Source organism: Ruditapes philippinarum, unplaced genomic scaffold, assembly GCF_026571515.1.
Source record: "Ruditapes philippinarum isolate M1 unplaced genomic scaffold, ASM2657151v2 ctg15095_1_1_1_1, whole genome shotgun sequence".
NCBI classification, from domain to species: domain Eukaryota; kingdom Metazoa; phylum Mollusca; class Bivalvia; order Venerida; family Veneridae; genus Ruditapes; species Ruditapes philippinarum.
Window position 1 is genome coordinate 6,030 of NW_026862679.1, and position 15,507 is coordinate 21,536.

Genomic DNA, 15,507 nt, shown 5'->3' on the forward strand with positions numbered 1-15,507 from the left:
ATTTCCCAGTGGCCTCTGGGAGTTATTTTTACTGTTAATGCAAGTGTACCACGTGACTAAGAATTTTGTACTGTTACATAGGTAACAGTATTTTTTAACAGTATAAAATCTGGTCACGTGGTCTATTTTCTAAATAAAATGAAATAAAATGGCCGCCATTTTTCTCTCGATTCATTCTTATTTTCGACGTTAAACCCCGATAGGACATCAATTTCTTCTCTGGAGTAACTATGACACTCATAAAATTTAGTTGTTCGCACCCTGGTGTGCTTTTCGCGTATAAAATATCTTTTTGTTGAATAGTCAAAAAGTGAACATCCGTTTTCAACGGAAGTAATTGCAATGTAAATAATTATGTGTCAAACTGGAACATGCAGACGATTTAAGCATGCAACAAAGGATTATTTAACAATTTTAATCAGTGAAACGTTACAGATATAGTGGACATACATAGAATATCATCGTTATTTTGTCAAAAACCATGCTAAGAATATTCTGGAAACAGAAGGATCAGATTTCACAGATCATAACCGTGTAAATGGGTTTGTGTTTTGTTTTCTAAATAAAACCTAGCTTATTTTATGTTTATGATTTGTAGATATCACCACTTGCTTAAAGAATAAAAGAAAAAGAAAACTTCTAAAGTAGGCCTAAAGTACACTTAAAACTTAAAAGGTAAGGACAGTTTAGTTATTGATACTCTTGGTTTATTTTTGTTACAGTTAGATTTAGTTGACAATTTCAGATCATCACAGTATTTATGTTCGGGGTAATAAAATAAATAACACATGGGTTTGTGAGTAACAGTAAAAATATCATCCCTCGTAAAAATACTGTTACCCGTAACAGTATTTTACTTGGGGTGATATTTTACTGTTACCCACAAACCCATGTGTTATTTATTTACTATTAATTCCATTTCTCAATCTTTTCATTATTGTTCGATACAGTTACCAAAACGGTTTTCGTTTGTTATATCTATCGTTTGCCTTTTGGCCATTAGTAAAGTTATAGATATTTCATACTTTGTTTGAAGAGTGGCTGCATTTCGTTCATGGCTGCTACATTTATGACAAATAATTTGACTTTAAACACTTTGTTTTCAAATGATAATCAGCTGAAATGCTCTAAATTAATTATATTATAATATTATAAAACACAAATTTGCCATTTCGTCAAAAGTAAAATCTTAAAGGATTAATTTGCCCTGAACCCTTTCATATCTTTGTTATGAATAAGACATAAAGTTAATAGATACATTATATAATCATCCGTAAAAGTTTTGTGTATGATCCTTTCGTAAACATCTCAAATATGCAGCGTTACCGAGGACATCTCTAGCACCAGTATGGTCATGGTGGTCAATATAACGATAATAAAGTCTCATCTCTTCTGGAGTAGGATCTCTCTCATATCCACATGATGGCGTCCAAACATTTGTTGTTCCTCTTCTTGTTGTTGCTTTTGTTTTAACAACTGCCATTGGATATGCTGTCTTCGTCTCTTCAGTGATGTTAAACGCATGTAAAGGTTGTGTCTTCATTCTGTCCTTCGAGATATAATAGTGTCTGTCGTTGATGTCTAATTGTTCTTGAATATAAGGATTTTCACTCCTGATGATCTCTTTATGTGACAGATTATCTCTTTCTTCATCATCTAAATCATATTTCCTGTCATGTATTAAATCAGATTTACCAGCCTGGTATGTTAGTTTATCTTTTACGCCAAATCTAACTCTATTTGAGCTGTCTGCTTTTTTGGTTTCTGAACTTAAACTTCTCTTTTCGTGGTTAAGTTCCTGTTGTAAGACGTCGTCATCTATTTCATATAATACAGATGTATCGGACAACCGCCTGTTATCTGTTCTTCTCGGATGCTCTTGTCTGTCTGAAAGGAATTCATTTCTTTCTCTCAGATATGAATCGTTCGTGTTGTGCAAAGACCTTTCGCTAGGTTGATTTCTTAATGGGATGTTGTAATTTGTGTATTGTTCGAATCGTTCTACTTTATCTCCTCCATATGAGCCAGATGTATTTTTTCCAGACATTTGATAAGAACTATCCCGATCAGTCGGTTCATAGCCGGTATTAACATGTTGCTCTCCGTCTATCTTCTTGTTGAATCTCAGACTTTCCGGTTGTCTCCTCACACATTTATCATCCGCTTCAGCAACGCCCTTTGCAAAAATTGAGCCATTTGAGGTATATTGCAATGCAGGCCATACCACATACTTTATATATTGTCCAGAATTGTTATAAGGGTTGTAAATGTCTAAATCTAATTCATCTTCATCCTGTGTTAAAGGTCTGAATTCTAACGGATCATCTTGGATCTAAAAATGTTTTAAATAGTTTACTTTTTGAATATTTTAAACGATGCTAAACCCGTATAAAAGGCGAGCAACGTAATGGCTATATAACTATTTTAATCAAATAAAATATTCTTAAAATTATAATATGGATTATATAAGAAATATGATAACGTGTGGATATTAGACATAGTATTAGATATAAATATTATATTTGATTAATTATAGTGATTGATTTGACATACAGTTTGTTTAATTTGTTAATTGTGGGTTTCTCATTACCTCATCATTAAAAACATTTCTCTGATAAATATTTGATCAGTGAAGATTATTTTCTTTGTAGAGCATTGTATTTTTGAACACTTACAGTAAGAAGCCAGCAAAACTCAAAGCATTCTTTTATAAATGGTTCAATTTTGGCATCATAATCAACTGGGCGTCTTGGTTTCTTCCGGAAACTTGCCGGATACAGCTGAAATGAAATATTAACGTAAAGTTATCTGTGTGTATTACCTCCAGATACACATCAGTTTCTACAATTGAACATTGTAAAAAACAGATTCTTCATATTAAAAAAGGAATTTAAATGTGTTATTCCTTTCATCTGTAACAAATTTATAAAAATGTTTAAAATCATATTTACCTCAAATAGATGTGTTTCTGCTTTTGATGATACTTCTCTCATGCAGTATTTCAAATGTTTGGTTACATTTTCTGAGATATCTTCGTCTTTCTAGCAATAAGTGTATGCAATGAAAATTAGTTTAATAATTATATAGCGACCAGGACATAGGATATATTTTCTTAACCAAAATAAAAACTTTCGTTTAGTCTGATTTAAGATATTTTTTCACGATTTAATACATTTGTCTTAAATCTCAGGTTTTTTTTCTGTAAACGAACGTCAAATGAATCTGTCCAGTTTGACATATTGGACAGAAAATATCAGTTTGATCGTTTTATTTGAATAAGAATAAGAAAGATTCCAAAACTTGATAATCTGACAATAATCAGTAGCATGACGGCCTTGTGGAATGCTTACTGTCGCATTGAGAGAACATGCTTATCAATGTCAGACTGTTTGATGAGTTTTCATTTTTCAAACAGTGCTTCTCATAGGTCACTGACGTCGTTCACAGTCCTTATCTTAACAAAACACAAACATTGACTTATCAGTTAAAAGAATGAATCGTCAATTTAATGTGTTCAAGAGCCCATTAATCCTATTATGTAAATCGCCAGTTCTCCAGCATGTCTGTGGCCCTTTAGCGTAAATTGTCCGAAATCCTTGCAATTGAAATTTCTAATTTGAGACTTTAAATATATATGATAATTTTTCAATAGGTTTACGACTATATCAATATCAGAACAGAATAGAACAGAACAGAAATTTTATTTCGTAACGTATACAATACAGTATCTTGTTACATTACACATATAAAATATTATAAATAGATAAACACATGATATAATTCAAAGATTTACAGTATATTGGAGAATGAACATATATCAATATCTTGGTATGGACACATATCTATCACATGGACCCGATATGCCCATTCCTTCGGTTTTCAAAATTATTACATGTGCACATGTGTACATCATAAAGTTGACCGTGAAATATTTCGTACGCGCTTTACGAAAGTTTCTTTTTTTGTTTGTTTAGTATATAACCCTAATATGCATAATCATGTTTCTTGAGACATACTTTTTTTGTCATCTCTAACCCTTTCTATTTTGTTTTTGTTTATTAGATATTTTCTTTAACATATTACATTGCATATATGTATGTTCCATTGAATAAATAGACGGTTACCTATAATTTCATAAAGAGGATTCTTAAATCAATGTAAACTTACATGTTCAGAAGAAAATGTCAAGATCTTGAAAATATCTTTTACTTGGTCATTGGCGTTCCGCTTGCAGAAGTCCATTGTATCCTGGCAATTGATAAAGCAGAAAAAAGTATACATATGTAAATCGATCATATGACAATGGTAATATACCCGAAGATTCCAATGCAATGACGAAGCTTTGTCGTCATATACATAGTTATGTCAATTGTGTAAATGTTAAACATTTCTTTTTAATAACATACCCTTTTCGTTTTAATGAAAAAACTGTACCAATACATAACTATTACTAACGTTATTCAAATAGCACAACTATTTACAAATTATATATTGTCAACACATGTTTACCAGAAGTATCTCCAACAACGCTGCTACTGTTTCAATATCGCTGTCAAAATCGTGTTTAATCCTCTCATAGATATTGTGCCATTGATTGTTGTACAGTTGCTGGTATCTGTCTGCCAGATTGAACGGTAATTCTGTTTCGCAAACATTTCTTGCAGACTCAACGTCATCTTCAGTTTTTCCTGTAGGTCTGCTTCTAAAAGACAAATACATACAGTTGTTATTTAAATACAGAGCTTTTTACATCTATTAACATACAAGCTGCTGTGGTTTATATGTCCCTTAATAATATTCATTCAAAATCATTAGGGAAATCTTTTAACGTATAACATAATTAAAACATTAACCCTTTCTTGTTTTTCGTGCAATTTAAAAAAAAAGAACTCACATTTTTTTCGCATCTTCAAGATCTGCGTCAGATTCACCAGCACGATCATCGCCCGTGTGTTTTGCTTTGACATCATGTTCATCAAATGGTTCTCCTGATTCTATAGTGTGGTATTCTTTAATAATTTTATGGCGTTTCATTTTAAAATTTCTTGTATCCTCCCCATCATAATCATCATAATTTTCATGATCATCTGCGTAATGTGCATTATTTCCTTTATCATTGTTAAATGAATGATGACCCTCTAGTCCGTCTGCATCAATTTTACCCGTTAGTTCATCAAATGTACTGTTACTTTCATTTATTGCTGTGTTATCTAATTTACTCATTTCGCTCTTAACATTGATGCTACCCGACGGTATAAGGTCTCCTGTAAGCTCAGGTACATTGCTTAGATCTTTATTTTCTGTGCGTAATTCTCCTGACACAGTCTCTGTTTGATTATCTTTTCTTTGGTCACAACTGTTTGAATCTAGTTCTTTTTCTAATTTTTGTACTTCTTGTTCTGCGGTCTGAACTTTAAGCTTTTGTTCCTTAATAATCTCATCATATCTTTTTTCAGTATCTGACAACTTATTTTTCCATTCCCGGATGTCACAGTCGTATTTATTCTTAAGCATTTCAATGTCCCTTTGAAGTTTTTGAACATCTTGTTCGTATGATATCATTTGTTTTCTTTCATCAATTAGTCTTGCAACGTCCCGTCTTAGATTATTCCTTTCATTGCGATACCGCTTACAAGTAGATTCTGAGTCAGCTAAGCGTCTTTCCAGGTCTGTTACCTTCTTTCTTGATTCTTCTAATTCATATTTTGCTTTTTCTGCAATCTAATCAGATGTAGATCTATGTAATTACCGTATTATAACTATCTCTTAATCTGTCAAATTTAAACGTTACTATAAAATGTTGTATTGCATTTTTGCTGACATACAGCTGATTAAATTATGTTTTCGTGGTAAAAACATTTGTAAACCTACTGTCTGTAAAACACATTTTGATATTTTAAAAGCATTTGTCATACCAGCGAACTGAATTCAAGAAATAATACATATTGTATGTTTTTGTCAGATACAATGAAGCTCATCATTTTCAATTTTAATATAAACAGTTCTTAGCACGTAGATTACATTAATAAAACGTTTAAAACTTGCCTTACTATCATATAACTCTTTTATGGTCAGACTGATATTAAAGTATGACCCCCATGTATTTCCTCCTCTTTGAAGTGTATTCAAATAGGCTAGAATAACTAAAAAACTGCATTGAAACTTAGGGCGTGGAATAAAACTCCAGAAGGGTCAAGCTTGTTTTATTCCCTTTTTTTTCTTTTAATATTATTTATGTATCTCTCAGACCCCTCTTGGAAATTGTTTAGTTCTAATTATATAGAATGCAATTCTTATAGATATTAATTGGCTTAACTGCTAAATAAAATAACAAAAAATATGGTACCTGACAATTTCAAAGTCTAATGAAATCAACAGTACAGTAAACTTCACATATAGCGAACACGGTTATAGCGAACTTCCGGTTATAAGGAACAAAATTTTTTGGCCCGAATTTTGCCCTTCTTAATTTAATGTAAAAAATTACGGTTACAGCGAACACGGTTATAAGGAATTATCGCTTATAAGGAACTCATTTTTTAGTCCCAATGCTATAAAAAGTACAGAAAATTACACTTTTATAACGAACTCCAAAATATCGGCTATCCGTAAACAAATCACGCATTTTCTACTTTCGTTTTCATCGGCACAGATTAAAACTTGGCCGAGTGTAGCGGATATATTAGAAACAAATAATGACGATGACAGTCAATCGCCCGAAGACGAAATCTATTTATATGATCTGCCGGTTGTGTCAAAAAATGAAGCTATTGATTGTTTGCACAAGATTAGGTCAAATTTCGAGTCTAATGCACATGTTTAAAAATTTATTGGATATTGAATTTAACTTGAAGAGTTGTCAACATTCCCCAACCTAAATTAGCGACTTCTTCAAAGCAAAGTAATTATTTGTGTGCATGATACTGTATCGTTAATAAATAACAATATTGCATATATGGTACATATCATATAATTGTCTTATAGATATATTTATAAATAAAAATTAAATAAAAAAATGAAATAATTTCTTTTTTTCTTCATTGAATCAATATAAGGGAGACAACAATGACGAACCCAAGAGTTATTTTTCTTAATCAAATGCTCTTCTAAATGGAGGACGATGGAAAGAATTAGTTCGTTATATGTAAAACTGTTCGCTATAAAAACTTCTGATACAAGGAACTAATTCGCTATATGCTTACAAGGAACTCCGGATATAAGGAACATATTTTGAATGTCCCAATGAGTTCGTTATAAGCGGAGTTTACTGTACACTGTAAATTTATACAATTTATAATATTTGACAAGTCCAGTCAACATACAAATGAAAATTTAGGCAAACTTTGAAAACAGCCCCCTTTTGGTAAATATTAAGGATATTTTGAAAAAGGCTCTCTAAGTAGGAAAATGGCAAAACAAGTGTTTAACATTGGTGGGATAGGGTATATATTATAAAAAGAAACAATCATTTTCTTATGTGAGTTATAAGGTAAATGCTTTTTTTTCTCAACAATTATCATTTTTTTCATGATGATGACTTTATAAATTATTTAGAGTTTCCTTATTTCTGAAATAGGAACCTTCTAATAGCCAAGCTAGTTAAGTATACAATGTCTATAACTCGTAAATCGTACAGTAAATTTTGTTTAACCTTAACCCTAGATGTCCTTTGAGGCATATAACTGACCTTTGTTGTCAATTTTACTGTTACTTATAGTGACGATTAGGGGGTCATACCTTAATCGAAGGAAATGCAATGACTTTAGTAATTATCTTGATATGTACCTTCTTATCTTCTTTGTAGTTCTCACATATTTTCATTGTATCTTGAAGTTCGTTATTGATGTTTGCCAGCTTAACTCTTAAGTGTTCCGTTGCATCTGGCGAATCAGTTTGAGTCTCAGTTTTATCATCTCCGGTCACTGTGTCGTTTTTAGTCCCCGACATTTTATAAAATCTTGCTAAAATTATTCAATTATAAACTTTGTCATTTTCCTTAGCCAAACATGGTACAAAAACCAATAACTTAACAATCATGCAAAGTAAAGTTTATGAGTTTAAAAACATTTTTTTTTCTCCATTTTATCCCACGAAACGAAGTCAAATAAAGAATAGAGACCAAACACATAAAAATATACAATGTACATTTTATTTTTCCGATAATCTTCATATTTAAGAATCTATTCTTTTATCAAATATTAATCTTTATATACGTTATATATATTTACGTAATATAATTTTTACATACCTGGTAATATTTTATTAACGATTTCCAACAAGCAAGTAAATGCAAACAATGTTAAACAGTTTCAACGAGTTAATTATTTGAAGAGTCCTTCGTGTCATGTCTTTTATTCGTTTTTATTTTTAATGTACATGTATAGATTTGAGATCATTTGTATTAATCAAACTTCGATCAATCGATCTTCATGTGCACACTTAAATATGAAAACCTATTGAATAAAATGTATTTGAACGTACAGAATTTCAAAGAGACGGTTCATGCTATATAGGTTTTTTCTTATTTTTAGCTTTTAAAATAACCGATAATTTGAGGTAAATACACACGTGTGTATCTATCTAAGGATAGCGACAATCAGTTTAAATTTTAACAACAAACGCATTGAACTTTAACGGAAATTACATTGATTGTGCAACCAAGACATTGAACTTTATATACCGTATTAACTTAAACCAGATCGTATTCAACAAGTCAACTTCACAGAGATATAAGTGTTTTAAATGATACCTACACATGTTTTAATAATAACCCAATAGTATATTATTATACTTATAAATGAAATAATGAAAAATATTGATGAAATAAAATGAGTATTTTCATTTCTCTATTTTCACTGTTAAAAAATTATTTTTGACTGCAGTGAAACATATTTTCCGTATTTTCCCTGGTGTCTTACGGGACTACTTTATTCTTAATTCTGCCAGTTTACAAAATGTAAGAGAGGTCTTTTAAATCGCAATGTCGAAAAAGAGAAAAACGTGTTTAATAAACAAAAAATAAACAGGTTGTATTTATAGTAAAAATTTGAATATCCCCTATATATAAGTAAAGTTATTTTTTATATTTAATATATTTTAATGGTTTGATTTGATATTTTTTTTGTATTAGAAACGTGATTATTATATTTTACAAAGAAAGTTAATCTGAAAAATTTGCGTAAAGAAGGTATTTTGTAAAAAATATTAAGTTGATCAACTAAACTTAAAGGAAATATCAACTGTGTATTTTGATTTCAATTTTAGATCTTTATACAGTTTAGGGTTAGTAAGATGATGATGTACGAAATTTGATCAAAATGTACTACAAGTGTTTTTATTGGAAAGCGGAAACAGTTTTTGAATCAGCAGCCTATTATCTTATATCTAATAACAAATTATTGAAATTTTTAATACTTCAAAGTAAAAGTCGAAATTTCCTTCTGTTTGTTATACTGTACTATTTGTTTGTTTGTATGTATTTAGTACACAAGTTAGCAGCAAATTTTAGAATATTTTCAACAGTGCAAATTTGGTAATGACATTTTTGTTGCACAATGATGGAAGCAAGTGAGTCCGACAATATCAAGTTATGAAAGGAGAGTTTCAGAAACAATTATACTGCCATGTACTACCATAACTATATATCGTACTACCGTGCATTACCATATATATATTAATCACACACACGTGTCGATTTTGCGACTCCGTAAAAATGGTATTGCACGGCCATGCATATATTTTGACGTTACGTCATTTGCGTTATACAAACAAAGTGTAAAGATGCGCTAAATATTAGCGTTATACTATAGGCGCGTCCATGAAAAATGACAGAGGCTCGCATAATATAATTTTATTCAACATATTATTTAATATTATCATAACAATATATCGTACTTATCATATAGGAAATCACTTTTTATAGTATAATTTTCCTATCTTACCATAACTATATATCTTACTGCCGTGAATTTCCTTAAATATATATATGGTACTTTCGTTTATTACCTTTACTTTATTTCGTTATGCCGTGTATAACCATAATTTTATATCATACTGCCCTACATAACGTTTACTACGTATCGTACTGCCGTGTTTTAACATAACTATAATCGTTTGTTTGTTTGTTTCATTTTACGCCTTTTCCTAACAGTATTTCAGTCATATAAGCGGGTAATTTCCTAACCATCGTTCCTGGAGAGTTACACCAGTACTAGACCACCTTCCTCCGCGCTAAACTACAAAGCATCTCCCAGGGATCGAACTCACGCCAGAGAAATAACTGGATTAGCAGTCATCGACTCTAACCCCTCGACCACGGAGGAGGTGAACTATAATCGTGATGTCGTGTATTACAATAACTATATATCCTACTGCCGTGTATTACCATAACTATGTATTGTACTGTCGTTTATTACAATAACTATATTTCGTACTGTCGTTTATCACCATAACTATATTTTGTATTGTTGTGTATTACAATAACTATATATCGCACTGCCGTGTATTATCATAACTATACATCGTATTGTCTTGTATTATCATACTCATATATCGTACTGTCATGTATTACAATAACTGTATATCACACTGCCGTGTATAAGTTAAACTATATATATATTAAATAGTGTGATCACTCTATCACCAGCTCAGTAACACATCCTAAGTGATATAAACTTTCAAAAGTAAATTGTTTTCCATATCCCAACCTTCTCAGTAACGAGTGTTGTATATGAAATTTAAATGTATATAATGCTATGTACTTGAATAATGTATATATATGTATTATGATAATTACAATATTTATAATATGTCGCATAAATTATATATGTATCATAATAAGCACAATGATTGTAATATGTCTCTCAAAGTACCTTTACATAGTAACTAATTAGTTGTTGATATTTGATAACGTAAGATATTACCAGTATTTTGTACACGTACTTCACATCATCCTATGTATAAAAGAAGTAACTTTGTTGAATTATGTAAATAATGACATCATTCATTTCCCGGTGACATATAGGCCCAAAGGGCCGGGTGCCTTTTCTTTCATCTGTATATTATGTATCTATGTCATTTATGCACATGTCACGATAATAAACTATATCTTATCTTATCTTATCTATATAAAGGAAATATCGCAGGTTGCTAGCATCTGTTTTCTTTTCTCTTTTCAATAAATTATGATGCGTATATTACTAGAAACACTTCAACAAGTGTTTGCATATATGTAAAAATAGTGACTAAATGTTGTTTTTTTCCGTAACGCGATCAGTAATTTCTACCACTCTCTTCAGTATGGTGGCTGATTTGTGCCATTCGTGTTTTCGCCCCGCGCCCCCGCCGTTATAATTCGTTAATTCTCGACTTTTCGCTTGGCGGGGTCGCGGGACTAAAACACGCTAATTAGCGGAGACGCGGGGCGAAGTTTTATTTCATTTAACTTCGCCTCGCACCCCGCCGTTTTATTTCTTAATTCTCGCTCCGCGCCCTCGCGGGGCGAAGTTTTATTTGTTAAACTTCGCCGCGCGCCCCCGCTAATTATCGTGTTTTCGTTCCGCGACCCCGCCATTTAAACTTGTTAATTTTCGACTTTTCGCTTGGCGAGGTCGCGGGACGAAAACACAAATGGCACAAATCAGCCACCATACTTCAGCAATAAAGTAGGTATATACCTAACTTAGTTTGTTGACCTTTATTTCAGTTAAACTCGTGTGTAAATATTTCCCTCTGATATATTAAACTATCTATTGTATTGTGTTATTTTGGCGTGTTTGAGAAAAAATGCCGATGAAAATTTTCAAATATAATGTCTTCATAAAATCAGTAAATTAAAAAATGTAATGAACCGTGATTAAAAAGTAAAATTGCAATAAACCAATATTTGGTTAAAATTAAAATAAATTAAAGTTAAAATATTATTGAATGGGGAAAATGTCAAGAAAGTATGAGGATAAAGGTAGACAAATCATTTTAATAATTACTCACCAGGATTTGTACGCTTATTTCCCTTGTTTAAGGTATCTATTACGTTCATAATGGTGGCAAGCGTTTTGTGTATATAGCTCGAATTCGCTATTCCTTTCATTATCTGTTTACATCAATTTTGACAAAAAGGGGTCTCGATAATTCTAATATAAAAGCATAAATATTTTACCACCTAATCAATCTGTTAAGCATAATAGCGTACAGATAAAGTGTTTGTCCTGTGACTGTAGAGACCCTGGTTTGAATCCTGGAAAAGGCATTTCTTAGAACAAACTGGATTTTAGTTCGCCGTAAATTTTATTCACACAATGTTATTTGAGAACATTTAGTTATACACACACATTCGCATTCAACAGATAAAGAATAAGACAACACAGTCGTGATGGTGATAAATAGGAATGGAAGAAAAATGTATAAAAATTATACAAATGAGGCAAAATTGTTCAAAATTTGGCGGATGGAATTTAGTTTCAAATAGAATAAAATGATAATACTATTTAATCTGATCAATGACAATTAACAATCAAATACAAATGTACATTCAATATTGCTTGAACGTCATAATTTAATTTGTGCAAAACGTTATAAAAGAGAAAATAAAAAGTTACGTGATACACTATAAAAATATATCTGAAAGTAAAAACCATAAATCAGAAATGTGCACAATTGCAGACTTGAACTAAAAAAGAAAAAAACATGTTCATAACCTGAGATCTTCATAATCTAAACACTCTAACAACTACGCTACTCGGATTTGCGTATCTATATCCACTTTTATTCTCCTACGAGTATATTGTAATAAAAATTCAAATGTAATAATTGAAGAACTCGAACAGCCCATTATATCATAATGGTACAACCGATTAATGTTAACGTTATAGTGTTCGACTTATACCACTAATTATCTCAATGTTATGCACAGTAAGCTACAATTGAACTGAAATATTGATGTACAAATTATACGTGTATATCTTCGACACTTGAAACAACAGTTTTGATTTAAGCAAACCTGAGTAATAGGGATAATTGATAGACATGTCGTGACTAACTCTCTACAAAGGGTCGTTTTTACAGAAAGATGCCTAACCCTGTTGTTTTCGTCTCCTCCAGTTATCACCACGTTGTGCGTACCACCACAAAACTTGGGGGATCGACATGCAATAGACACACCCGATATGTCAACAGATGTGGATCGGCATGGACTCTGATGCATCTCGGACATGTAAGTTAATTGCTGCGCCAAGCATAAATAACACCACACACGCGCACATGCGCGGGCACTAACTTTTCTTCTTATATCTTAAATAAGATCATATAAAATGATATTTATTAGTAAAAAAAAATAATATTTGATGATATACAGAATGTCACTGTTGAAAGATATTTTAAAGAACCAAAATGTTTTGGAACACATAAAATAACGAAAAAAAAAAACGTTTTCGTGCACAAAGTAGCCGCTGTCATACTTGGTCAGCTTTAACTTATCACAACTGTCTCGAAAATGTCCCATCACGCAAATTATAGTCCATGTAAAAATAGCTTTAAGACTATACGTAATTATGGTGGCTGATTTGTGCCATTCGTGTTTTTGCCCCGCGACCCCGCCAAGCGAAATGTCGAAAATTAACAAGTTAAAATGGCGGGGCGCGGAGCGAAATAACACGCTTATTAACGAGGGCGCGGGCGAAGTTTAAGAAATAAAACTTCGCCCTGCGGGGGCGCGGAGCGAGATTTAAGAAATAAAACCGCGGAGTCGCGGGACGAAAACACGCTTATTAGCGGGGGTCGCGGGGCAAAATTAAATAAATAAAACTTCGCCGTGCGCTCCCGCTAATAAGCGTGTTTTCGTCCCGCGAACCCGCCAAGCAAAATGTCGAGAATTTTACAAGTTAAATGGCGGGGCGCGGAGCGAAAACACGCTAATTAGCGAGGGCGCGGGGCGAAGTTTAAGAAATAAAACGGCGGGATCGCGGGACGAAAACACGCTAATTAGCGGGAGCGCGGGTTTAATAGTTAAAACTTCGCCGCGCGACCCCGCTTATAAGCGTCTTTTTGTCCCGCGACCCCGCCAAACGAAAAGACGAGAATAAAGAAGTTAAATGGCGGGGACGCACAGCGAATATTTAAGAACATTTTAGGAATACTTTTTTGTCAATATAGATATTTTAACCTCATAAATATTTGTGAAGAACACAATTATTTTTATGTCCATATTTATTTCTTAGTGGATATTTGTGTCGCTTTAAATGTTTTTTCGTGCCTTATAAATAAGTTTTTAGTACACAATGACTTTTGAGTGCATATTTATTTAGTTCATTGGACAAATATATTTTAGTGTGATGATATATAACAATACACTATGGAAAAAAATATGATATGTGAATATATACCGGAGAGAATTACGATATAACAAAACACATTGGAGAAATTGATGATATATGAAATACCTTATAATGTTTCTACAGAAAGCGAAGATCGTTATCAAACAAGTAGTTCACTTTCATCCGTGAACATTACTGTACTTACAAATGTGGAAAACAGGACTTTAAATTGGAAATAGATTTGACGGTAGAACTTAAGGGGAAAAAACTTTAATGTCAGTTAGACAAAAAAACATGATGGGTGAAGTACGAGAAAAGTACAAAGACCTCACAGGTGATTATATCAAAGACAAAAAATGGACGGTGTTCGAACTTATCTCGATTTTTCGTGTATTTATTGGATTCACGGCCCAGTTTGAGCCCGACAGGCTAGGTAAATATCGTAAGCATACATGGTTGTAAAGGTCTGGATGTCTGCTAAAGATTGGGACCCCTTACAGGTATGTGTGTGGTTCATAGGGGTCTAGGCAAGTCATTCAATGTGATTAGTCGACGTTCGAACTTATATTTTTTCACAAATTTTGGTGATATTTGATGGATTTTTTTCATCATTTCAACTATGAATTATGATCTTAATATTTAATATATTTTTTATAAATAATATATCATATTGTAGGGATAGATGTGTATTTAACACAAATAATGCATCCAATTATATGTCTGTCTGTCCGTCCGTGTTAGTGTATACCATTATATATACTTTGACAAAGTAGGCGTTTTTTTATCATTTTCATCTATAAATTATGACTAAAATAATTAATATATTTTTATAAATAATATAGCATATTGTAGGGCTATATGTGTACTTTAAGATAAAGTAATGCATTTAAATATATGTCTGTCTGTCCGTCCGTGTTTAGTGTCTACAAGTATATATACTATTGACAAAAATCACGCGCTGCTAAGTAAATCGGCGTTTTTTATCATTTCATCTATGAATTATGACTTTAATAATTAATATATTTTTATAAATAATTACATCAATATTTGTAGGGCTATATGTGTATTTAAGATAAAGTAATGCATTTAAATATATGTCTGTCTGTCCGTCCGTGTTAGTGTCTACAAGTATATATACTATTGACAAAAATCACGCGCGCAAGTAAATCGGCGTTTTTTTTTATCATTTCCAAAAAAC

General features: G+C 31.9%; 1 protein-coding gene across 1 annotated transcript; it reads right to left on the reverse strand.

Annotated features, from left to right (window-relative positions):
• Positions 1-945: 945 nt before the first annotated feature.
• Positions 946-8,460, reverse strand: LOC132719862 (uncharacterized). The gene is made up of 8 exons (XM_060703794.1): positions 8,249-8,460; positions 7,786-7,961; positions 4,895-5,721; positions 4,510-4,702; positions 4,168-4,248; positions 2,952-3,041; positions 2,676-2,780; positions 946-2,332 (listed from the first exon to the last, which is right to left on the reverse strand). The coding sequence occupies exons 2-8, from the start codon at positions 7,945-7,947 to the stop codon at positions 1,268-1,270; spliced, it is 2,523 nt and encodes an 840-aa protein (XP_060559777.1). The 5' UTR covers positions 7,948-7,961; positions 8,249-8,460; the 3' UTR covers positions 946-1,267.
• Between the last annotated feature and the right edge of the window lie 7,047 nt (positions 8,461-15,507).